General features: G+C 45.9%; 1 protein-coding gene across 1 annotated transcript in view; it reads left to right on the top strand.

Annotated features, from left to right (window-relative positions):
- PAPPA (pappalysin 1) overlaps positions 1–27328 on the top strand; it is a gene marked incomplete at its 3' end in the record, with an annotated part of 213316 nt that overhangs the window by 7209 nt on the left and 178779 nt on the right. Inside the window, exon 2 of the mRNA XM_081102850.1 lies at positions 24886–25948. Coding sequence (XP_080958976.1) covers positions 24886–25948 — 1063 coding nt within the window. The remainder of the gene's footprint in view (positions 1–24885; positions 25949–27328) is intronic.

The following is a 27328-nucleotide window of genomic DNA, read 5'->3' as shown; positions in this document are numbered from 1 at the left end:
ACAGGTCTGCCAAATCCTGCCATTTATTTACTGTGTGGTCTTGACAACTTAACTGCCCCTCTCTGGGCAGTGATCTCAGAATACACAACGAAGAATAGGGATATAATAAAGATTTTCAAATTGTGCCCACAATTTTATGAACCCCCTGTGAAGGTCTGTCTCTCCCACCTTCCCCACACCTTGTTCTGCTTAAATTGTGGGAATTTCAGGATTCCATTTAAGGGAATGTGCAGGTTGCTTAGTTGCAGAATTTGAGTGGATATGGACTGACATTAGGAATGATTGTGGTTTTTATTAGGGGTGATAATGATAATGTTATATATTTTTAAAGATCCTAATCTGTTAGAAATGCCTGTTAAAGTATTTATGGATAAAACGATGCTACATTTGTTTGGTTTGTTTAAAATTTTCCAGAAAAAAATAAATAGGGTATTGGGATGAGGGAGGGTGTATATCAGTGATGGCGAACCTATGACATGCGTGTCAGAGGTGACACGCGAACTCATTTTTTTGGTTGATTTTTCTTTGTTAAATGGCATTTAAATATATAAAATAAATATCAAAAATATAAGTCTTTGTTTTACTATGGTTGCAAATATCAAAAAATTTCTATATGTGACACGGCACCAGAGTTAAGTTAGGGTTTTTCAAAATGCTGACACGCCGAGCTCAAAAGGTGCGCCATCACTGGTGTAGATGAAAGAAGATTGGTAACCTGATGACATCGTGAAACCAGGTTGCAGAGATGTCGGGCTTCAACACAGTTTTGCCAGACTCTGTGTGTGATTGGAGAGTTCCATCATTAAAAGTTTTAAAAATGAAAAGAGTTTCAGAGCCACAGGAGGAGTTGAAGTCTTAGGTCCCTGTGTGTTCGGTGAGCTGCTAGTTTTTCAAATACAGAAGTGGCACTTTGAGAGGATTGAGGACTCTTCCAAGGTCGCACAGAGAATAACTGAAAGAACCCAGTCTGGGCTGCAGAATTTTAAGAGATGGACCATCCTGGGGAAGCTGAGGGGAAGGGAAGAAAGGCAGGGAGGGGAGCCTTAGGAAGGTCGTGTAGAAGGGCCAAGTGGAGCCTTGCTGGGCACTGAGAGGCTTTTGAGGGAGGAGAGTCATTGCTGTATGGAGTTACCCACACATTGTGAAAGGTGTAGCTTCCTTGGTTCTGTGCATAATCTCCTGGGGTCTGCTAGTCATTGTGTCCATACAGAACATATTGTGATGGCTGTGCTTGCGCGCGCGTGTGCGCGCGCGCGCACACACACACACACACACACACACACACGTTCCCACAAACCTCTATTTTTCATGGCTGGCTCATTATTTCTCTTCATCTCCAGAAGCCTGAGGAGTCTCCTAGGACCATCTAGAGCCCTGGGGGAATGACCTGCAGTTGACTGATCTCAGCAAGAGCTGACACCACCAGGAAATGGGAAAGGGCCTGTGTTTACTGAGCAAGTATTTTGTGCTGGTTGATCATAGGACTCAGTCAGATGGCCTGGGTTTGATTTCCTGACTCTCCCACCTGCTAGTTGCATGACCTTGGGCAAGTTACGTAATCTCGTCAAGCTTTACTTTTCCGAAGTGTAAAATGCGGATGGTACCGGCTCCCACTTCGCAGGCTTGTTTTGAAGATTAACTGGGCCTCCATGTGGAAAAATGCTTAGTAATGGGATCTTGACCATGGGTAAGCACCCAGTAAATGTTAACTCACATTGGTATTACGTGTGTCCAGCCCTTGCCACACGTTATTTCAAATTCTCTCAAACGCTCTCAGAGTTAGACATGTTTCTCTCCTTTGGCAGAGCCAGGCACTGCCTTTCCCTCCCTGGCCACTCAGGAAAGATTCATTGGGATCATCTTAGCATAAAACAAAAAGTAAAAGGAAAGACAAACAGAAGAAACATTTGATTGTTTCATATTACAAAAGCAGTGTGTGTTCATTATAGAGAAGGTAAGAAATAGACATAAAAACAAGAGACAGAGTAAAATGTAACCACCCCTTCCCAGCATTTGACAAGTATTTATTGAGTGACTGCTACATGCCAGGTGCAGTTTTAGGCCTCGAGTACAGAGCTATGAACCTCAGAGGAGAATGCCCCTGCCTTTGGGAGTTTATATGGAAGGTAGGGGTGGGGTGGGAGGGGAAAGGTGAAGACAGAGTATAAGTGAATGATAAACCATATCACACAATGTCAGGTGAATGCTTAAGAAGGAAAATAAAGCAGAGGAGGGATTCTAGGGAACGTTGTGTGGGGCTTCCAGAAGGAGTGAGATTTAAACGGGGCTGTGGGGAGGCTGTGCTGAGCAGTGGCATTGATGATGAGCCCTAAGGGCAGACCCATGGCCATCCAGAGAAGGCCACATGCACTGGAGAAGGAAGAGCAGTGCACTGGGAGCTCGGAGATCCGTTCCAGACCATCAGTGCTTTGCTTGATGTGTGACTTTGGGCACTTCTCTGTATGTCTTAGGCCACTTTTCCTCAACTGAACCATTTGGGTAGCGAGGAGCTTATCTTTGTCCTAGAGAACCTTCTAGCAGACATCTCCTAGGATTCGATAATCTAATCAGGGTTGTCCAAAAACAAAATTGCAAAGTTGGCATTAATTCCAAGTTTCCTCCCTTTCTCGGTGCATTTTCCTCCACTAGGTGGTGCCTGTGCCTGTCTCCCTCAGGGGCCAAGTGCCCACACACTTTCTGCTTCCGCTCCCCCAACATCACTCATTCTCAGAAAAGGACATGGCATTCCTTCTTGCTAAGGTATCAGTGACTGGGAACAACTTAGAGTGTTACTCTTCCAGAGACATATATACTTTAATATCGCCCAAAAAAAATTTGACTTGAAAAGCCAAGTATCAATGGGTAGAATTTCAGTCCAAGACTGACTGAAGACATTATTTAGGGGATATTGGTACTTCCCAATGGCTGGAAGCCATCTCACCAATAGTATTGCTAATAATAGCTGCCACAATGCAAAACTCTCACTGAGCAACTTTCCCTGTGATCACCTACTTGGCTAATGGTGAGAGTGCTCAAATTTCATAATTCTTACTATACAAAGGCCATTCTAGAGAAGTTTTTAGACATCAGAGTAAGGCACTGGCCTTTTAGTCTTGCTTATCATTTTAATCAGATCATTTTATGAATTAAAATAGTAAGACTCTGGAGTCTGTAGCCACCTGTTAGCCTATTTTCCTTCTGGGAATCCCCAGTACTGTCATCCATGAAGGACCTCTTGTTCCCTCCAACCCCTTCTTTTCTCTCTTTCTTCCCCTCAGACCTACTGCACTGATTTTAGCCATTAAATTTTTTTCTTCAAACAACAAAGAAAACTTGTTTTTCAGTATTATTTACCATAAACCCAGGGCCCTGGAAGAGTAAGAGACATGACCCTGTTTAAATTTTAGAGAACTTGAGAAGGTCTCAGGTTCAAGTTCATTTATATAAGACAGAAAGTCCAGTAGAGGGAGGTTGCAGCTTGGAATTTAAGTATGTGCATCGGGGGTAGCATGTGACTAAATGCAAAACCATGTTTCAGCCTCTTTTGCCCTCAGGAAGTTTGTGGTTTAACCTGTATCTATCACCTTTGTAGTCAAGAAGGCATTCCTGTATCTGTCCCATGTCCATTTTCCCTTAATTCCTAATTCATGTTGCTCTCTAAACATGAAATGTGGCAGGACTGAATAGGAGCAAATGTGTTTGTATGATATTGGACGTCTTTCGGCTACAAAAGCTGATGAGAAAATAGAGAAAGATACATTAACAAGCAAATCAGGAACAAGTAGGCCTTGCTTCAAGAGATGCAAAATACACAGATAAAACATAATACATATTTGTTTTCATGTAAGTCCCAAGACTCAAGGTGTGTGAGAGTGAGAAACACTCATCTAAGCCATTCATTTCATAGATGAGGATTGGTGACTAGCCCAGAGCAGTGACCAGGCTGGGTAAGTTCCTCTGTTTTCTGAGTGTGAGGCTAGAGCTAGGTCTACTTTTCTCCTCACTTTGCACCCCGTCCCATGGAGTAAATATCATCTATCTGCTGATGTGCATCATTTATCTCCAGATTCTTCTGGACTCCAGACCGATTGATCTAAGTATCCACCAGAAATGTCAACATGCACTTCTAGCTCAGTCAGTTTTCCTCCAGATTCCTTGTGTCCCCATCTAGTGCCACCGACTGTGGCTATACCATCCACAACATTCAATCAGTCATCTGTTCCTGTCTGTCCTGCCTCCTTGACAGTTTTATAGCCGCCTTTTCTCTTTCTAGCTTAGACCCTCTGCGTCTCTAGCTTTAACTCTTTCCCTAGTAATGTGGTGCCCATTTCTATGAGCTTCAACCTCTGCACCCTTTCAACCTATCCTTCAATATCCAATAGGCAGATATTTCTAAAATGCAAATTTGACTCTGACTAGAGGTTCTTCAATATCATGGAATTATTTGCAGTACCCCAGATAACTTAGGCTTTTATTCCACATCATTTTCTTCATTTGGTGAGCCTCCTATATCCCCATGCACCATTTTTCAGAACACCTAAGCCTCTACAAGATTCTGCTCAAGGTTCCCCTCTTCTGGGAAGCCCTCCCTGATTCTTCTCTAAGTAGAATTGGTTCCCCACCTCCCTTATCCATCTGCCTCCATTGTACCCTCTACACACATATATCAAAAGACCTGGATTTCTTTCTGTCACATTTAATTGTGTGCATATTTGAGATCATCATCACTTCTTCACTGCCTAGCACAGTGCCTGGCTTTTAAAGGAGTTGTATTTTTTTTAATTTTTTTCTCAATGAATGCATGACTGCAAAAGATAACCAGCTAAATATCTAATGATTCTGGAAGAAAGAGCTCAGGAACCTCAGGCATGGTGCATTACGTAACCAAAGCACATGACCTAGCCCGTGCGTCACACTCAAAAACATTACACAGTGGTTAATTCTATTTCCCCTTGAGCAAAGAAGTCAGAAGGGAAAAGAAATATGGTCTTCCAAAACAGAGCCAGGAGGGAGCAGTGTATTTAAATGCCTCCTCAACTCATATTTCGGCCTTTCTAATCCAAGCCACATTTTAGCCTTGGGTCTACCCTTCCCAGCCCCTCGCCTCTTTGCAAAGCATTTGTTCTGTGTGTGCACTGCAGCACATAATTTGAAGCTTCCCTCTCAGATTTCTCTCTCTGCCCCTTATCAGCTTCTCATTGGGCCTCCAGTGTCCTGGCAGTCATATCTTTTGCTTGGGTTTTCATCCATTTCCCTTCTTCTTGATGGGAGAGGGGGTCTTTCCGTCTGCTTCCCTTGATCTTGTGAGACCTTGGGATGACCTCGGGATCTGGAATCCTCTATCCACTGTTTATATACCCTTGAGGGGGAGAGTACACATTTTCAGCCGTAATAACAGTAATAAAAGCAGCTAGCTTATAATGAGCACTTACTATGTTCTGGCACTGTGCTGAGTGCTACACTTTGAATCCTTTGAATATGACTTAGAAAGTTATAGGACTCACTGAAGGCCCCACAGTTAAAGGTTAGTGGAACTGGGGTTCAAATCTAGGACATTATAACTTTTCTCTATCCACAGGGCCTACTGCATCGCTTGGAATGCAGTAATTGTCCTGGAAATGACCCATGATGAGAGGATGAATTATGAATGAATGAATGAATGAATGAATGAATGAATGGTGTGTCCAGTCACTAATGCACTTAGAGATTGTAGACTGAAAAGGGAAAGGATCAAGGGGGAGAGGATGGAAGGGAGGGAAAGATGGAGGAAAAATCTGAATGAATATTAAAAGAGATTGGCTAAGACATTTCTGATATGCAAAATTAATTTGTAGGTGACTTTTGAGCAAATAGACCATTTACTTCCATGAGAGCATTTCCCATCTTTAAGTAGTCTACTGGGAGATACACACATATTTCAAAGATGCTCTCTGCCAAAAATGTTTCCGGATTTCTCTTTTGAGAAATTCTGGGGTGTGTTCTCCAGAATATGCCCAATGGAGACACGTTGTCACCCTCTGGGAGGTCCTGGATACATTCTGGGCCAAACCGAGATGCGTGTAGTGATTGTGCCGCATGAACTGTGGGGTCCTGAGTAGAGGAAGGACGGGTGACAAGGCTGACGTGCCATATGCTCTCCCTGGAGCTGATCAAGCCTCTGTAGAGCCAGTACTGAGCTCCCACGATGACTTCTTCTCAGACCAGCCCGGCTGGGCTGATTAGGTATCATCTGCTAAAAACAAGCAAAGACAGAATTTTGTTCATCCCTCCCCCAAATTCTGAAGCTGGAATGATGGAGTGTGCTTTATCCAATCTGCTCAGTTTACAGATAGAGAAACTGAGGTCTGGGCAAGTTAACTTGTCGAACTATGTTAAGTTGAGTAAACTTAATCAACAAATTGGCAGCAAAGTTGAAACTAGAATTCAGGTTTTTGACTCTCAAATCAGAGCTCTTTCCACTGGATCCCTTCTTCCTTCCAGTGTGGGATGACAGTGGCACTGGGGCATACACATTGCTGAGCTTATTAGAATCCATCATGCAGCTCGCTGTTCAGTTGCTTTCCTTAAGCACTTCTTACGTGCCAAACCTCTGCCCTCAGCATTCTGCGAGGTTCAGAATGGCCACATATTAGGAGAGGTAAATCACCTCCCTCCCTCCCTCCCTCCCTCCCTCCCTCCCTCCCTCCCTTCCTTCCTTCCTTCCTCCCTTCCTTTCTTCCTTCCATTTGTCCATCCATTTGCCCATCTATCCATTTGCCCATTTATTTAATTAGATAGTTATTTTGAAGTCTTTGTGTATTATATATACATTGAGCTGCGATATGTGGATTAAAAAGAACAGGGTACAGGTCCATCCCTGAGGAGCTCCCAGTCCTAGTGGCGGAAGCAGACTGGTAAACAGATACATGACATCATGGTAACTGCCCTAACTAAGCAATTAATCGTGCCCTAGGCAAGCACAGAGGCAGATACTCTGTGTTTTTGAATACATCATGTTTTTATTATGGGGCCTAGAAAGTGCTCTGAGATTTCAGAGGCATAAAAGGTCGCTCCTACCTGGAAGGTTGGGCACTTATTCATGAACTAGGTGGCGCAGGTATATATGTAGAGTGTGTGCTTTCCCTTTCCTATGGATACGTCATGCACATCATATAAATTGTAGAGCCATAGGTCAAATGAGAACAGTGAACACTTTTTGATTCATGTCTCAGCGGAGAACATTGGCCACGAGTAGCTTTTAGGAGTATGACACTAGGAAATGATTGGACAGTTAATCATCACCAGTTCAACAGCCCTTTGTTTCTCGCCTCATTGCATTTATCACTCTGATGTGATTGTCTTTGAGCTTGTCTGTTTCTTCCCACTGTTGTCCAAGCTCCTCAGAAGCAAGGACCACTTCTGTCTTTGTCTCTGCTGTATTCCCAACATTAGCACATGGCCAGCCCTGTGGGTTGGTGCTCAGTAAACTTTGTGAAAAGATACTATGGGCCCTAGGAAGGGCCAAGCAGTGATGGCAAACATGTTATGAATAGCATTGCCAATTAGATACGGTCCTGGTCTCTCTGAACTGACCATTACCTGTGTGTATTCTTTACTGCTTCTCCCCATTACTCTCTACCTCCCTTTCTCTCTGCTGAGCCAGTGTAACATTCTGTTGCTTCTGAGTCCTTCTCCCATGGTTTTCTCTCAGCTTCTCCAATTCCGTCCCTAGAGAGCTGCTGCAGAGCCATGTGTGACAATGTGGGATGCACCAGTGCTCCCCCTGCAACCTTCATCTGGGCCATGCAGACCTCCCAGAGGAAATGAGAGCAGCACACTGGCACAAATCATGTCTTCTGTGCTCAGGGTACCTCCCAGGGCCTGGTATATTGCAGGGGTTCAACCAATGTGTGTGGGTGGATTTCTGGATGAAGAAATGATGTAAACTGATGGTGCCTCTCATCTAGTATCCTCAGTTCACAGATGGAGAATCCCATGTCCAGAGGAGGCAAGGAAATTATCCCAAATTCCATCCCCAAATTAAGGACAGAAAAGGACTGCAGTCCAGTTGTCTATGTCTTCTATCTAGCCATATTGTCCTGGATTTGAGATCAGATCTCTTAAATTTGGCCACAAAGATTTCAGAGCATTGGATCCTGTAGTTGGATAGGACCCACACTATCTTTTTTACAAGTGGGAAATCTAGAATCCAAAGGTGGGGGAAATGACAGTGACAATACCAAGGCAAAAACCTGCACATGTCTCCATCTGACCAACAAATAGATACTATGTGATGTGCCCAGCACCTTTAGAGATGTAGCAGTGAGCAGACAGAGCCGGTTCCTCCCTAATGGACTCTGAGTTCTTGTGGGAAGAGAAAGACAATAAATGAAGATGGAAGGTGGGAGTATAATGATTGAGAGGAGAGAGAAAGGATATAAACCATGGCATAGGATAAGTTCAGGATGTTGAAGGAGCAGGTATACAAGCCACTGGGAGATGTGTGTCTGGAGATGACGGCATCCCGGGTCATGGAATCTGCATTTTAATCTAGATAACCTAGGAAGTTATTAGAAAGTTTCAGACAAGGAAGTTACCAATTGCATCTGGTGTCGGTTTTCCAAAGATCACTCTGACCACTAAGGGGAGAATATAAAATGTGAGGATAAGAGTAGAGTCTCAATCATACCATTATCATGGTGTAAATTGATTGCTGAGATTATTATTTTTGATATGACTTGGTATTTTGTTTAATATCATCACCATCTATTTCCTTGCCAAAGCCATTACCAACTGAAATAACCTGACTAGCACTAATACTTTAGATCAGTGGTTCTCAACCTTCCTAATGCCATGACCCTTTAATACAGTTCCTCATGTTGTGGTGACCCCCACCCATAAAATTATTTTCGTTGCTACTTCATAACTGTAATTTTGCTACTGTTATGAATCGTAATGTAAATATCTGATATGCAGGATGTATTTTCATTGTTACAAATTGAACATAATTAAAGCATAGTGATTAATCACAAAAACAATATGTAATTATATATGTGTTTTCCGATGGTCTTAGGCGACCCCTGTGAAAGGGTCATTCGACCCCCAAAGGTGTCGTGACCCACAGGTTGAGAACCGCTGCTTTAGATCAATGGAGGAGAGGAGAATTCCCTTGGTCCAGGAGGACTTGAAGAGATTTGTGAACCCCAAGACATTTACTGTAAAACTTTGAGGCTGTGCACATTTTTCTGGGGAGAAAGTCCAAAGTTTTCATCAGTTTCTTAAAGGGGTCTGTGGTCCCCAAATGATGACTTAAATGCTGAAAAGCTGGGGGCACGAGAGGTCATTTCCTGACGCCTGCTCCCAGCTCTAAAATTGAACACTCTAGCAGGTCTGTGAAAATGAGAATGTTGATGCTGAATTGTCAGATCAGCCTGAGGAATTGCACTTTCCTTCATCTGTACCCTTGTTGGAGTAAATAGAATTTGGGACATTTTTTCCTCTAAGGACAAGTTAGTTTATTCCTTAGAAATATAATCTACAACTTTGTTTATTCAAACTCTGGTCTCTGAGTTTCTCTGAGTTTTAAAATAGGGATATTCACTTCAAATGTGGCCTGAGGTGGTCCTGACCATAATTATTCACTGTGGGTGGACTTTACCCATGAATCTCTGAGTCCAAATATCCATTCCATTTCCATCCATCCAACCATCCACCCACCTACCCTATCTCTCTCCCTCCCTTCCACCTTCCCTCTGCCTTCCTTGTCTCCCCCCTTTCTCCATCACTCCCATTCATCCATCCACCCATCCACCCATCCATCCATCCACCCATCCATCCATCCACCCATCCACCCATCTGCCCTTTCATCTCTCCACCCTTCCATCACTCCATGCTGTCATCCATCTACCTGTCCATCCATGTAATCTTCCGTCTACCCGGGTCTCTACTAGGCCCGGGAGCAAGAGTTTGAAGACTCCAATGCTTGTTCTTATGCTACTGTGTGTCCTTGAAATAATCCCCTGAGAAACCTCCCCTGAACCATTTGCTTCTGCTAGAGCGCTAGTATGGAATCCCACTTCATAAGTTGAACACTACTTTGAAAAAACGAAAGTGGTCCTCCTGCAGTTATATGATTACAAGTTTTTACAGTATGCTCTGAGTCTGAGTCTAGACCACTGGAGGCTCCTTTAACACACTCATATTTTAGTTCAATAGCAGCTTCTACCCTTGGATCAGCAGGTTGTGGGAGGCCAGTAGAGAAAGTGAAATAGAGGCAGGGCTCTCAGAGAAAGGGCAGACTTTATGAAAAGAGCAGAGAAGGGAGCTCACAGCCACTTGGCTTATGGGACTCTCTGCCCACAACCCTCAAAACCCTTGTAGAGCAATTCTAAGCCTTCATGATCCATGTGTGTCCTTGGATGCATGATGTAGCAGGAAGCCCTCATGGCATGAGGTTGTTTCAGTTTCCGAAGCATTTTCGACACGTACCTATCATATTCCCACTCGCCTTGTAAAACAAGCATTTTCATTTAATACAGTGAGGTCTTTGTATTCTCAACAACAAACACATGGTCTAAGACTCGCGGACACAACCTGTTTTTTTCTCCAACACCCTCCCACCCCCAACCCCAATCTGTCGGCCCTTACAAAGCCCAGTGTCAGCAGAAATATCTGTTTACAAACAAAGGCTCCAAGAGAACAGTACCAGGAGCTCAAACAGACTTCTCAAACATGCCCCCAGCTCCGTCCTTGGAGTCCTTATGAACAGTGTGTATCGCTGGCAACAGCTTTAGTGGAAGGCTTCCTGCCTTTCCATCTTTCCATCTGTCTTCATGTCTGGCCTCCTCTGTCTCCCTCCACTTATTAAAACCGTGAGGAGCCTGGACGCCAGAGGCAGTCGGATGCTGGCCTGGGCCTCATGGATATCTGGAAAACAGAGCCCAGGCAGAGAGTTGCTTACAAACAACAAGAAAGACCCAAACACACCCAGCCTGTAGTGTCATTTGAAGCAGAAGCTGATTGAAGAAGGTTTATTAATTGGGTTCATGTAATAGTCACATGGTGACCATGCAGCTCTAGATTATTTTTCTAGGATTATCAGCAACTGGAGGGATTCTTTCACCACCATCTTGAACTTGAATCTACTATAGCTTCCTATTACGTACACATGACAATGATAATAGTCAACACATTTGGCACATAATATGTACCAGGCACTGTTCTGAGTACAATGCATGCATTGATTCTTTAATCCTCACAGTGACCTCCTGAAATAGGTTCTATTATAACCCCAGTTTTCCAGATGACAGAATCAAGGTCCAGGAAAGTTCAATGACTTTCCCAAGGTCACAAAGCAAGCAAGTGGTAGAATTAGTCCCAGAGTCCACATTGTAACCATTCCTCCACAAAACTCTCCAGATCAGCTCAGAATGCCTTAGCTTCACATACAACTTTCTCCTTATACATTGTTTCCTACCATAGCTTTCCTGATTTCTCATTTCTCAATGTAAGCAATATTGATGTTTTGGAACAGGTAATTTTTGTCCTGGGAGTTTGCCCTGTGCACTAGAGGATGTTTAGCTGCCTGCATCCCTGGCCTCCACCCACTAAATGCAGTAGCAGCCCCTCTTCCATGGTGTTGCTGATCAAAAGTGTCTGCAGAAACATCACCAAATGTGCCCTGGTTGAGCACCATTGACGTACATGGATTCTTCTGGTTAAGTAGAATTATCTGGTGTTCCTACAACATATAATCCCACCTCCATGCTTTTTCACATTTGGTTTCCCCCTTGACCGTGCAATGTCCTTGACAACCTCCCCATCAGTCTTCTCTAAAAGACTTCTAGTCTCTTAGTTACTCAACATCTTTTATAGCCAGAGAAGAAACACTAGTCTGTCTGGGTTACTGATCTGCTTGCTCTTATGCTTTTTTGTTTACAGAATGGTCCCCGATTACCAACTTTCCATTTAAAATCCCCTAAAGCTTCCACAGGAGTCTTGAGTTAACAGTGCAACTCATTCCATGTATTCAGCAGTTGTTTATTGGGGTCTGCCTTGTGTTAAGTCCCAAGCTGGGTGCTCAGAGTATGAGGTCAAAGAAGGTCCAATCCCTGCAACTCAAGAGTTTATATGATAGACTGTCCAAGCTGGGAAGGAATTTAAGAGTTCCACTCTCCACCTTCTCCCGGTTGAGTAGATAGGGAAACCAAGCCCCAGAATGTAGGTGATATTTGATCAAGGTCAACTAGAGACCTAGGGCGAGCTAGGTCATCCTCCATCTGTGGAATAATATTAAAATTCTGAAGTCCTAGTGAGCACCTAAATACTATTTTTCATCTGGAGCCTTTAAAGAGCTCCTTTGAATTGAGTCGCAATTCACAATTTTCTAGCAGATAGGAAAACAATAGAAAATTAATATCTGAGTAGCCTGTCAGCCCTCTCTCTTCAAAACTTTGCTTACATTCCACACTTTTTGTTACGTCTTAATGACTACAGATGGCCACTGAGCACAGGACAGGGAGTCTTAAGACATGAGTTCTGGTTCTTTCAGCTGTGTGACCCTATATATTAGAAGGTCATGAAATCCCCTGCCAATGATCTCTACCGCCATGGAATCTCCTGAAAAACCACCAGTGACTCCCTATTGCCTATGGAGTAGACTTCAGATACTTGGCATGCCGTTCACAGCCCTTTGCAGTCTACCCTCAGACAGCTCTTGCTATTTCATTTCCCTCTATTACTCTGTGTCCCCTCAGTTCATCGAAAGCAGAGATCACAACTCTTGGCCTTGGCACATGCTTCACCTTCTGCTAGATCTTTGCCCGTCGTCCCCCACCAAATTCCTGTTCCTCTTTCAAGGCTCTGTCACTGAGTTGCTCATTCAGGAAAATTTCCCTGAGCCTCCCTGTCCCAATCAAGTAGCTCTGTTTGCTTGCACCTGTGCTAGAACTTACTCTATCATGCTTTATTTATTTATAATTATAATCTACCACTCAGCCTCACGTGGTCAGATTCCCTGGCTGGGCAGCATAATGTGGAAGTTAACACGAATTCTTGAGTCTGATTGCCCGTGTTTGAAATCCACCTCTGTCACTTGCCAGGAGTTACTCAGGCTTGAGTCCGTTACTGAAGCTTCTCTGAGCCTCAGTTTCCTCTGTAAAATGGAGATAATATCAATACTTCCTGCTTGGATTATTGGTGAAGGTTGCCTGAGCTAATCCAATGCAAAGGGCTTAGCACAGTGCCTAGTATGCAGTGAATGCTTGGCACCATCAGCCGTCCTTGCCCTCCCTGCACTGGAGAGTCATTCCGCATGGCACCAGCCCTCCTAGGCCAGGATCTGCCTGTCTGGCTGTGTCCCTTCCTTATCACCCTTTCTCATCTCTTGCCCTGAAAGGCTCACCCCTGGCTGTGTGGGCTACGATGAGGTGATGGTAGGCTCACCCGAGAGAGGAGCTTTTGTTTCCAGAGCTCGGCCCACACTGTCTAGGATGTGTTTTTTACATAACTTGCTATGGTCCTGCATCAGTTATGAAATTGACATCATTTGGCTTGCCCACGTGGGAACCTTCCCCACCCCTCTGAGTGCCTTGTGTCAACTACAGGTGCTCAGTGCTCCCTCCTGATGCTGTTTTGTAGATGAGGGTCTGAGGTCCAAAGATGAACCCAAAGTTGACACATCCATTAGGCAAAGTTGGCCCAGTGCCTGAAGTCCACAGTATTTTTAGGGGTCCATAAAATGGCTTGATCTCTTTTAAATCAGAATAAAAAAGTTAATATAATAATACTATATAAGTAATAATGAATCTAGCTTCCTGATTATATAAATCTTTATAGCAGGGCAGTCATAAAATACAATTATATTTATGAGGAAAGGAAAAAGTGGCTAAGGCCCATGAAAGTCAGGATGAAGAGGAATTTTCCCCAAACCAATAGTACACGGTGATGAATCAAGGCAAAAGTTCAGAAATCTTTTTCCTACCTTTTCAAAAAAGTCCCTAGACGTCATTTCATTTTCACAGAAAGGAAAAGGGGACCAGAGAGAAGTGCCACTTGACTCAGGTCACAGGGCTCAATCATGCCAGCACTCAGCCAAGTTGTGCTTTCCTAACTCTTTGTCACTTAGTACTTGACACTTTACAAAAAGTGGCCATATGAAGAAGTAAGTATGCAACTAATTAAACAATTTTTGCTTATATTTATCCATAGAAAACCTAAGGCATTGGTTAAGCACTTGGCTTTGAAGTCAGAGAGCTGGGTTCTCATACTAGTTATGTTATAACAAATCAAATGGCCTTTGCCAAGTCAATGCAACTCTCTGATTCTCAGTTTTCTCATCTATAAAATGGGACCAAAAGAACTCATATTAGAGTAGTTGTAATAATTCAGAGATGAAGCACAGTAAGTTCTTTGGCCTTGTACATGGCATGCCATAGAAGGCGGCTCTGTTTCTTTCTCTTTTTTTCTTTATTGATTAAGGTATTACATATGTGTCCTTACCCTCCTATTGCCCCCCACCCCTCCCCTCTGGTGCTCTCACCCCCCTAGTGTTTATATCCATTGGTTATGCTTGCATGCATACAAGTCCTTTGGTTGATCTCTCCCCCTTCCCCCCACCCTCCCCTGCCTTCCCTCTGAGGTTTGATGGTCTGATCTGTGCTTCTCTGTCTCTGGATCTATTTTTGTTCATCAGTTTATTTTGTTCATTATATTCCACAAATGAGTGAGATCATGTGATACTTATCTTTCTCTGACTGACTTATTTCGCTTAGCATAATGCTCTCCAGGTCCATCCATGCTGTTGCAAATGATAGGAGTTCCTTCCTTTTTACAGCACCATAGTATTCCATTGTGTAGATGTACCACAGTTTTCTTTCTCAGAAGGTTCATGTAGCTCTGAATGGTGTTAAAACAAATCAGAGTAGTGATCCTAGGGATACTGTAAGGCAGCGGTTCTCAACCTGTGGGTCGCGACCCCTTTGGCGGTCGAATGTCCCTTTCACAGGGGTCACCTAAGACCATCCTGCATATCAGATATTTACATTACAATTCATAACAGTAGCAACATTACAGTTATGAAGTGGCAACAAAAATAATTTTATGGTTGGGTCACAACATGAGGAACTGTACTTAAAGCACCAGAAGGTTGAGAACCACTGCTGTAAGGAGACGGGTATGGTAATTAATAGGCCATCCTAATTGCATAGTATCAACTCCCATTGTATGTACATTGTATCAACAGGACTGGCCCTAGAATTAGGGAATAGCAGGTCTCTTGCCAGAGAGCATAGTCTGTGTCTAGTCTAGTCTATACCTGGGACATCCAACTAGGACCTGATACATAGATGCCCCATGAACATGTGTTGAATGAACCTGTGAATAAAGAAATGGATACATCAGGCAGGACTTGGGGCTTTTAATTTGGGGAATAGAAGAGGCAGGGATGACTCCATCAAAAGCCTCAGACATTTCCAGGGCTGTCCTGATGTCAAGGGCACAGAATAACTCCGTGGGTTCCTGAAGGTCAGATTCTGGGCCACTGAGTGGAAAAGAGAGGGGGGTGATTTGGGTTCACTCTAGTGAGGAATGCATGAAGGTGCAAAGGCCTTTTTCAGACTGCAGGTGTTCTCTGAGTCTGGAAATATGAATGGATGCTTGTGGAGATGTGGCATAGGTGGTCCCAGCAGGAGGTCAGGGCTAAAGGAGATGATTAGATGACCTCAGAGGGAACCTCCAGCCCTGACTATGTCTGATTGCATGAATGAGGAGAAGGGCTGAGGCTGCTGTGAAGAGTGTGGACAGCAGGATGCACTGGTCCTCAGAAATTGCTGGGAAGTGGTATCTTTTTCTCTGAGGTTTGATGAGTGAGCAGGGAGAGCTTATAGGTCCTGAAATCATCCGAATGACTAACAGGCTGTCTTCTCCAGGGCAGCGCCAACGTCAGCCCCACACAGTGCGGGGTCAGCTTTGTGCTATGGCAACATGTGAGAGTGAACAACAACAACAAAGCATGAATCCTGCCCCTCCTCTTTCATCTTTGTCTTTTTTTTTCCTCTCCTCCCACTTTCTTTTTTTTAAGTCGATATGCACCAATTTCACTGACAACATGAAAAAGTGATCAGGGAACATGTCTCTATTTCAGAGGACGACGTCAGAAAGGATAAAGTTTAACAACACAAAAGAGGGAACAAAACAATTGGTTCTAATTCCGAGAAAAAGCAACAGGCATTTATGATGAATATTAATAAAAAGTGTAGCTGACATTTGTCCCCTGCTCTGCGCATGGGTGTTTGCATTCTCTCACTAAACCCTGAAAATGGCACGATGCATTACGTACTGTTGTGATCAGTCTTCAGATGAGAAGACTGTGGGGGAGGGGGAGGGATTTTGCCCAAGGCTCCATAGCTAACAAGGGGCAGCCCTGGGATTCCAAGGAATCAGACTCCGCAGTACACATGCTTAACACTTGTTACATTGCCAGTGACCCCGTGCCAAAACCTGGTGTGTTCATTATCTCATTAGTTCTCGCTACAACCATGAGAGGTAGATAGTATCATCTTCATTTTAGAGAGCGATGAAGACTAATATGAGAGGTGCCCCGACTTTCAAGTCGCATAGCTAGTGAATGGTAGAGGCAGCATTTGAATGCACATTTGTTGGTGTATAAGACCCTGACCTTCCTGTGTCCACACACCCTGCTTGTGTAGAAGCAGAGAAAGCAGGTTGGAGCGTTAAGAGCCAGAGGGAATCACAGGTGACCCTTGAGGCCTCAAGAACACCTTGCCATCCCAAACATACGCTATAGGTCTGTGTATTAATAAAGCTTATGGGTTTTAGGAATCCTTGGGCATACTCTGGTCAATCTCACCTGACATCTGGAAAGCCTTAGATAGTTTACCAGGAAATACGCAGCATGTCTCTCCCTCATCTCTGAAAGCAATCTATCATGCTTTCAGGATAAGACTTTTTAATCCCTGCTGTACTTGTGGGAAAACGGAGGCTCAGGGAGTTGAGTGAACTCATCCAAGGTCACACAGCTCATAAACAAAGGTAAGCAGACTCACGGAGTTGGGGCAGTTTCAGATACTGGTTCCCAACAGGCAGAGAACAGACAGTCACGCCACTGCAGAGACTCTTCCTACTGCTCCACACAGTCCTGCACTGGGGAATCGGCCCCACACATTCACTTGCATGGCCAACACAGAGGGGACACCTGAGCTAATCTTGACCTTGTGGATTGCTCCAAAGGGTCTCTTTTGATGCTCTAGCCTCTCTTACACCAGGAGACAGGGATGTCCGGAGCTCAGAACAGTTTGGGATAAGCCTCCAGCCAGGTGTAATTTCTTTTAAGCCTCCTCCTTCCACTGAGCCCGCAATCAATCCTCTGAGCCAGGGTGGGCCTGGAGGGCTGAGGATGCTGAGGAGCAGTCCCTCAGGTACTGAGATGCCTGTCTCAGTGACGTCCCAGCCTTTCCGGGACTGCCAAGTCCTCCAGGATCCCCTTGGTAGTCCTCCCCCCGACTGTAGCAAATGTGGGGACCATGGGTACACTTAACCCAAATCTGTCTGTTTTAATCACTGTCCTCTGGACAGATAAAAGCTTTCCATGGGATTGCTCTCTCAAGCATTGCGCTGTGGCTTTGATACCAGCCATTAAATCACAGAAGGGAAAACAAAACAAAACACAACAAGAGAGGGGCCAGCTCCAACTTTAGCTCTTAAATTTTTTAGCCTCCTGAGAGAAACCAGACTGTTGACCTAAATTCCCCCCTTTCATCCCCTCATCCTCTAAACTCTGCTTGTCTTTCCCCGCCAGAGGTCCCACAGAGAGTGGACACCCTTAAATTGGAGGTCCTGAAACTGCCTTCCTTCCCTTCCTCCCCCTCCTCCATGACCTTACATCTCCCCACAGTGAGAACCAAAGCTGGGATGTCTGAAGAACCTGGGATATCAGAGTTACAGGGAGTCTGAGACGAACAGGACCCCTGTGGCCATCTGGTATACCCCTCCTGTCTCATAAGTGGGCACATGAGGGAGCTCAGAGAAGGGAGCTACTCTCATACCTGAGTAGTGGTGGAACTGAGCAAAGAACCTTGACCTTGGGCTAGGAGTTGTTCCCACTGGAGAAAAGCATCTGGAGTGGAGCTCTGGCTTACTGTTGGTCTGGTTTTGATGCCACCGCTGTCTGGCTGGGATGCTTGGGCATGGGCTGGAGTCACTTAGCTTTTCTACATCTCCATTTCCTTCTCTGTCAAAGGGATGTCAGAAAAGCCCACTTCAGTGGGTCACTCTGAGCACTAAATAGGACTAAGACATCTGTGCTTAGTAGAGAGTCTGCTATATAGAGGCTTCTGTGACTGTCACAGATAGAAATTATCCGGTAGAGTTTTCTTTCCTCCCATCTCCACTCTCCCAATGAGAGAAAACAAATAATAATGTAAACTTGATATACGTTGTCATCCTTTTGCTAATTTTCTTCCCTAGACAGTGATGGGAGAAAGTCAAATGTTATCTGAGCTAATTTGGTGCTGTGTTAACCCATCCTGGGGATATATTTGAGGGCAAAAAATGCAGGATGGAGGCATAGCTGAGGCCCCACTCCTCTGTGGTGGAACTGAACTTGAAAGGAGGAATCTTGAATTCCAGTCTTTCCTACGGCTTAGTGCTGTGTGACCTTGGGCAGGTGACCTCACCTATCTGATTGTCAGTTTTCTCACCTGTAAATGGCATCCATTATACAAGGTTACTATGAGGGTTATATGAGACACCAGGGCACCGAGCACCTATCCACTTGCTCAACATACAGCAGGTGTTTCAGAAATACACACTGGAGCTGAAAAACAGAAGCACCTGGCCCCTGTGAGGACCACTTCCTGTGCGTGGTGACCACACATGGCAGTTTTTCATCTTCCTAATCCATCTTGCTCTGCTCACAATAGGAACTGAGTAGATTCAGACAATGTATCCTAACCAGGCAGTAATTCTGATTCGGGCACCAGGCACTGGAAGATGGCATAGTCAGGGGTGGGCAAACTTTTTGACTCGAGGGCCACAATGGGTTCTTAAACTGGACCAGAGGGCCAGAACAAAAGCATGGATGGAGTGTTTGTGTGAACTAATATAAATTCAAAGTAAACATCATTACATAAAAGGGTACGGTCTTTTTTTTTTTTTTTAGTTTTATTCATTTCAAACGGGCCGGATCCAGTCCGCGGGCCGTAGTTTGCCCACGGCTGGCATAGATCTTAAAGAAATGTTTGTGGGAGAGCTGAGAAAACTCACAAAATGATGGTGCTTTCCTTTTGTAGGGTTACCATAACAGAGTGATACAGACTGGGTGGCTTAAACTACGGAAATGTATTTTCTCACTATTCTAGAAGCTAGGCATCTGAGATCAGATGTCCGGGTGTTGGTTTCTCCTAAAGCCTCTCTCCTTGGCTTATAGACGGCCTTCGTTTCCCTGTGTCTTCACATGGCTTTCCTTCTTTGTGCATTTGTGTCCTAGTGTTCTCCTCTTCTAAGGACACCAGTCAGGCTGAGTTAGGGTCCACCCTACGCACCTATTTTAACTTGATTACCTCTGTAAAGACTCTCCAAATAAGGGCACATTTTGAGATACTAGGAGTTAGAACTTTAACTATGAATTTTGGGAGGACACAATTGAGCTCATAGCAAATGCACAGGCAGCCAAGAGTATGACAGCTGAGAAAAAGAACATTTCAGTATAGACCCTGTAAGGTGGGAGAAACCTGGGTCAGGCACCATCAGGCAAGGAGGCAAGTGCTGGAAATCCAGATGCTGAGGCATTCTTCATTCTAGAGAGACAACGGGTCCAGGAAACCCTCGGGTTCCCATGAAGTGGGGTGAGCCAAGAAGGACAGCTTAAGCACTAATCAAAAAGGACCGTTGATTCTTAGTCGGTTTTGGAGGCCCAGGCTGAAGAATGACACGGGGCAGCAGCCTCCTGGCTTGTAGTTCAGTTCAACTTGCTTGTGTTGGCGCTGTGGGACTTATAGAAATATTTTTGGAGGGGCCGTGCCTTCAGACAGCCCACACTTGGCGCTTCAAGCAATGACGCGATTAAGAACCTGAGCCTAGGAATCCTGTAGGCCTCTATTCCAAACCGCGTTGCCCTGGACCAGCCTCTTCCCCTCCCTGAGCTTCGGTTTTCTCTGACAAAAGGAGAAATGCTGATAGTTTTGTTGTGAAGATTAAGTGAGAGAATTAATGTAGTGCACATGGTACTTAGAAAGGTCTAAATAAAGGGTTCGCTGCTCTTAAAAGAAGCCAGCAATAGAGAGGTGTCCCTACCTCCCTTTATTTTTTACTTCTAATAACAAACTATGTGGTGCATCCACAAGGCACCAGGCTCTGTGCTAGGTGCTGGGCATTTCACAATGAACCAAGTAGACACATGGATGAAACAGAGACATTGGGTGAGTGATTGAGAAGTATGAAAGATTCGTCTGTCCCTGGGGTGGAACACAGTGGTCAGACAGAGCTGCCCTGGGGTAATGTCTTTAAAATGTGACCTTAGAGGGTGACCCCAAAGCCCAGAGGAGTCTCCCAGTCCCGCCCAGGCTGAGTTTGGGGGAGACATCTCCAAGCCTGCTGCCATTGGACTTACCCCTTCACTCAGGTCTTCACCTCTGGGGTGAGGCTTAGTGGGTGGATGAGAAGAAAGTGAGGCAATGACCATCAAACTTCTAGGTGGGGATTAGAAGCCCTTTGCACAGTAAGCCTACCTGCAGGAAGCCTTAGAGAGGCCAGCTGACCAGGGGTCCAGGGACCAGTGATTACTATGGGAGCTGAGGGAAAGCCCCCTTCCTGGGCTGGGCCTCTACCTCTCCGCCTGGGCAGTGGGCCCTACATACCTCCTGGGCTGGGGAACGGGCTCTCTCCCACCTTCACTGTCTGCTTATATATGATGACAGCCTTGAGCAGCGTGTGCTAATTAGATGTGGATGTGCGCACAATCGCCTGAGGCTTCCATCTTGCCAGGTGGGCACGCATCCCCTGGGATCAACCTCCAGTACTACACAGATGGTGTCAGCCTCAGACCGATTCTCACCATCTTTCACCATCTCTATCTTCCTGGAGAACCATGGGGAGAACCCACGGGAGAAAGTGTCGGGTACACCTGTGTCCTCCAGAGAGCACTGTTCCATGCCCTGTGTGGAGATACACAGAGGCGAGGGGACCTAAGCACATTGGAATCAATCGGGAGTGACGAGGCATCCGGTTCAAAGCAATGCAGTTTTGAGGACCTCTGCTTACAAGGAACCATTCTAACAGAACAAAAGAGCTCTTAAATCGTGGTGGGGGTGTCATCTCATGTGAACCCCCTCCTTTTTCAGAGAAAGGAAATGAGGCCAGCAGCATGGGGTGGGAATGGTGACTTCTCCAAGGCAAGTCCATCCAGAAAGCTGAGCCCAGATCTCTGGTTCCAGGGCCCTGGGCCTGGGCTGGTGATTCACAGTGTCACCCCCCTACCTCCAGCCACTGAAATGTGACTACTGTTGATGAAGTTATTTTCATACAGAAATAAGTCGCTGTCACCATTATATCCCCCATCCCATCCCTGTTGGAGTCAGTGATTTCCTTTCGCCACTCACACTTCAGGTAAATATTTCCCTCTGAACTTCTGAAGTCACCGCTTCAAGGTTCTCATTTCCCTTAATGTGTTTCCTCCTGGTTCCATTGAAAACGCGCTCTCTGCCTCCTGGGGCTCAGCCACCTCTTAGTCCTGGCTCCATGTGCTCAGTGTCACAGTCTGGCCTTTGCTTACTATTTCCTTCATCTCTCAACTGCAAACAGAGGTGCCCTGAGCCATGGTCCCAAGCCAGGAAGGTTCTGAACTGAGGGCACCCTACAGATGTGTAAACATTTTACCTTGCTAACCCTGCTAGCCGCCTTCCAAAGGCAACAGGAAAACCAGGGACTGAGAGCCCCTGGCAAAATAAAAACCTGCAGAGACAGAGAGGGGGTGAGGGGGAGAAAGGATCCTGTTTCAGATGTTCATTTCCTCATTAGAAGAATTTTCTGTTCAAGGGTAGGGGCTTTGTGTTAGCCAGGGAAGGAGGAGATGGTGAGTTTAGAGGTGAGTGGGGAACACAGAGTGGGGGCTCTAGGAACCATTGTTCTCCTTGTTTCCCATAGTGGGGTAACTTATTCCAAATCTGGGGTCAGAGCCTTGGCTTGAGGGGTAGGGGCAGTGCTAGGCCCACTGGAATTTATGCTTTCTGAGTAGGCTTGCCAGGGGATTGCAGGAGGACTGGTGCTTATTTGAGCCTTCATCGTACTTGCTCTTGGTACATGGTCAAGATGCCCTCAGTGCACCATCTCTCTCTGACCTTTCTGTGTTTTGCTTCTTGTCATTTTCTACTTTTTGCCCTTGACATCATTTCCTAGACCCTCCAGCATCTGAAAAAGGAACTACCATTTGGAGAGCCACCTTGTGCCACGTGTGGTGTATCTGCTATGGCTTTTCAGTATGACCATATACTTAAATAGAGTTACAGATGAGGGAAGTAAGATCCACAGAGGTGGAGGGATTGGGCCCAAATGTACAGCTAGTAATTGCTATCATCAGAATGACCCCGAGTCCAGAGGCCCTACTCTTCCTACCCTACCAAGAACATACGCTGTCTTCTGATCCTTTCTGTCCTCTAGCCATGGAAACATAAACCAGTGCTTTTGATCTCACTAATAATTCATGTGCTCATTCATAAGTGCCTGCTCTAGGCAAGGCATGGAGTGAGCTGCTGACAGAACACAGATGACCCAGACAGAGTCTTCCATCTCAAAAAAGGCATCCAGTCTGGGGTGGGAGAGGGTGTGGTAAGATGACTCGAAAACCAGAAAGCACGTGTCCAGATTCCTAAAAGTAAAATGAGTTCAGAGAAGAAAATGATCATTCCTTACAGGGCTATCAGAGAGAGCTTCTTGGAAGAGGTGGTTTCTGTTTTAGCCATTAGGAAACTTAGAATCACAGGTAAACAGAGACCAAGCATGTGAGGGGAATCTTCATTCAAGACCTTTCTTTACCAGGTAGAGAACCAAGACCCAGAAGGGATAGTTGAGGCTTTACCAAGGTTGCTCAGCCTGTGAGAAAAGGTTGACTTTGGGAGGACATTCTGGCCATTTCCTGAAGAACTGTCAGGCAAAGTGTGGGAGGAGAGGTAGAGGTGAACTGCCTGGCGCCAAAACTGCCATCCGTGTCAGCAACTAATGGAGAGATTTACACAAATTCTAAGGCCCCAGTGCCCACAAAGGAGTAAAGACTGTGTGGACCTCCTTTATTGATTTTTCTGGAAGCTCTCCATGCTCATTTGATGAGTGCTAATGGTAGATGCACACTCAGTTAAAGTGGCCACAACAATTTTCCAGCTAAAAGTAGGCCCTGTCCTAAATGAGCATCTTCTATTGATTCTTGCATCCCTCTCTTTATCCTCCCACCTGGCTTCAGGTGTCAGCCAACATTTAAAATATACTCTCACTTAGAAATCCCTCTTCTCCACCCAGTAGCCTCTCTGTGCCATGGACACTGGGTATATTCCAGAAAGGCTGGGGAGTGGGGGTTGATGAGTGGAAAGATTAGATCCAGAGAGAGGAAGGTGCTTACCTCTGGTAAGTGACTTCTTGGGGTTCCCAGAGTAAGTCTAGAGATGTCCTGGTTTAAAACTTTCCCAAACACCTGATGAAACTTGTGCCATCCCCAGGCAGATGGTATGGTTTAGATCCCCAGTGGCATTGATGAGGGAGAGGAAGGTGCTGAGGACCGTGAGTCCTAGGGTCTGATGGATCCAAGATCTGCTTACCAACCAGTTGGCCTTAAACTTATCTCTTTATCTTCTTTAACTTCCATGTGCTCCTCTGTTAACTTCCATGTGCTCTGGGAGTATTACATAGATGAAAGGAATTAATGCACACATAGACCTTAGCATAATGCTTGACCTGCCACAGAGGCTTGGTAGATTGTACTTATTATTGTTAACTATTATGGAGGGGTCACCAACACCTGCTTATGTAAGAGGCTGCTCGTTTTATTTTTTAAAATATTAACTTTTGTGTTAGAGGAGAACAAGCTGAATTGGGTCTCAGGAAATTGGTCCATGACTCTGTGTAACCTGACAAATGCCTTCCACTCTCTGGGTCTCGAGACTCTAAGCTGTCAAGTGAAGGAGTTGAAAGTGGTGATCTCTGAAAACCTTTCCAGTTCAGCCAGTCAGCATTGCTGCCTTTCTTTGGCATAAGTGTCAGGTCTGGCCAGACTCCTGTTTGAGATAGAAACAATGGAGTTCCTTGTCCCCACCTCTGCAGGCTGGCTTTCCCAACAATTCACCACCACCGAGCACTGGATGGCTTGCTGCTCATGTCTGATGTGCACTCGAAGTTATGGCGACTGTAGGAGGAGCTGTCCTACTAAAGAACACCTTTTATTCATTATTATCTCCCTCTGTTTCTCCTCTGACCTCCCATATCATTTCATACTTAAAATACCCTATTAATTAGAAAGTCCTCTTTCCCATAGAACAGCTTTGCAGAGTCAAAGGTTTTTGGATTTGAATGATCATTATTGGTGACGATGTCATTGTTTTCTTTAGCTCAAGTACCCATTCTTCAAACAAAAATGTTTCTCTGTGTGTTCCATATGCAAAACCAATTAAAGTGCATCCACTTGGGTTACAGTTATGGTGAGAAGCCCCCAACCCAACTCCCCTGTCCTCTCATTTTCTCTAGCCCTTGCCTTTGCCTGAGGGTGGTTCCAGAGGCTCCAGTAGTAACTGCCAATTTGAAGACGATTGGTCTAGGACATCCTGATATAAGTTTTATCGCAACAAAATAACGTAACCCCCTTTCTTTCCATCTTTTATTTATTCATCTTTCTTTTTTGGGGCCACATAGGGCTGTATGACAAGTGTTCTTATACCTCACGTGACCGAGGATGGGTCGTGGGCATTCACACCATCAGTGACCAAGGCAACAGAGACCCACGCTACTTTTTCTCCTTGAAGACAGACCGGGCCCGGCAAGTGACCACCATCAATGCCCACCAAAGCTACCTCCCTGGCCAGTGGGTATTCCTAGCTGCCACCTACGATGGGCGGCTGATGAAGCTCTATGTGAATGGGGCCCAGGTGGCGACCTCTGGGGATCAGGTGGGTGGCATATTCAGCCCATTGACTCAGAAGTGTAAAGTGCTCATGTTGGGGGGCAGTACCCTGAATCACAACTACCGGGGCTATATCGAGCGCTTCAGTCTGTGGAAGGTGGCCAGGACCCAGCGGGAGGTCCTGCTGGACATGGAAACCCATGGCCTCCACACGCCTCTACCTCAGCTCCTCCTACAGGAGAACTGGGACAATGTGAAGCGCACCTGGTCCCCCATGAAGGACGGCCACAGCCCCCAGGTGGAGTTCAGCGGTGCCCACAGCTTCCTGCTGGACACCACTTTGGAGCCCCCTCTGTGCGGGCAGACGTTGTGCGACAACGCGCAAGTCATTGCCAGCTACAACCAGCTGCCGCGCTTCCGCCGGCCCAAGGTGGTGCGCTACCGCGTGGTCAACCTCCATGATGACGGCCACGAGAACCCCACGGTGAGCCGCCAACAGATCGAGCTCCAGCACCGGCAGCTGGCCGAGGCCTTCCAGCCCTACAACATCTCCTGGGAGCTGGAGGTGCTAGAGGTGAGCAACTCCTCCCTGCGCCACCGCCTCATCCTGGCCAACTGTGACATCAGCAAGATCGGGGACGAGAACTGCGACCCCGAGTGCAACCACACGCTGACCGGCCACGACGGTGGGGACTGCCGCCACCTGCGCCACCCCGCCTTCATGAAGAAGCAGCAGAATGGGGTGTGTGACATGGACTGTAACTACGAACGGTTCAACTTCGACGGCGGGGAGTGCTGTGACCCTGACATCACAGATGTCACCCAGACATGCTTCGATCCTGACTCTCCACACAGGTAAGACCCGCTGGGCAGGTGGTGATGCCCAGCTGAGAGCTGAGCTTCCCCCCATTTTATAGGCATGTGCCCTGAGGCCCCTGGGAGTCCTGGGAATTTTCCAGCTCACAGGGCAGCCTTGTGACTGAGACCAGGCTGTTACTCATGTGATCTTGGGGACCACATCGAGCATCATCCATTACAAAAATGTGTTGACTGCCTACTCTGGGATAAGAAGGAACGGTCAGGACCCTGTCTTCTCAAAGAGCTCACAGTCTAAATTGGGTGGCATGAGCTGGGTACAAACAGCTGTTGAAGCGTACGTGGTAGAGTGGGCTAGAGTTGTGCTGTCTGTCCAGCCACCTGTGACTATTCACATGTAAATTAAGATGAAATAAAACTGAAAATCCACTTCCTAAGCCACACTAGCTGCATTTCAAGTACATAGCCGTATGGGGCTCCCGTACTGGACAGAGTAGTGTGGTCGGTTGGGCAGTGTGAATAAAGCCAGGGTCAGATCTCTGTGATACTATTTCCTTACTTGTTGACCTCTTGGAAGCCACTTCCTCATCTGTGCAATGGGAATAATCTTGGTGCTCACTCTGCTGAGCTGCTCTGAGGATTGAGAGAGGGCATGCAGGGGTGGGCAAAAGTAGGATCACAGTTGTTTGTATGGAAAAAGCACGCAGGCTGTGGTCATAATAACACAAGAATCGACTGTGTTTCACATACTCACAACCGTAAACCTCCTGTGCCCACCCTTGAATAAAACATCATCTCTTGTAGTGGCTAGCAGGTAATATGCGCTCATTGAGTGTATCTGTCATTCTTTGTATGATAAAGGGAGCAGGCGCTGTGGTCAGGGAGTGCCATGGGACATCACAGAGAAGACTCATTTGCAGCATGAGTGTTTGGGGAAGGTGCAGGTACAACTTGCGCATCAGAGACTGGGTTGGGGGAGAAAGGAGGGCCCTTGGGGAGAGGCACTTCTTCCTGTCCTGCTGAGAGGAGGGTAGAAGAAGCGTCTTTTATCTAATGCCCCCCTTAGCCTCTACCTTATGCTACCAACTCTCACCAGGAATGCAAAGGAGAAACCCAAAGGTGAACCCCTGGGTGATTTATATTCTACGTGAGACCAGGAAGAACTAGTTTCAAGCCAGAGAAACAGTCAGCATCCACTCTCCGATGTCCCAGATTCGGGCTGAACTTTTCCATTCTGTCCGCACGCAGGACCCTGGACCTGCTGATAGCCCGGGTGCATTTGCAGACCTCGGCAGGTTTTCTGCTGACTCCCCTCTTTATGTCTCTCTCCAAAGAGCAAGGGCCGCCCATGTACAGACAGAATACCTATGTGCAAAGGAATGACGATGCCTGGCAGCAAGCCAGAGAGCACGTCAGCTC

Source organism: Myotis nattereri, assembly GCF_964212035.1.
Source record: "Myotis nattereri genome assembly, chromosome: 12".
Taxonomy (NCBI): domain Eukaryota; kingdom Metazoa; phylum Chordata; class Mammalia; order Chiroptera; family Vespertilionidae; genus Myotis; species Myotis nattereri.
This window is presented reverse-complemented; position numbering and strand designations above follow the sequence as displayed.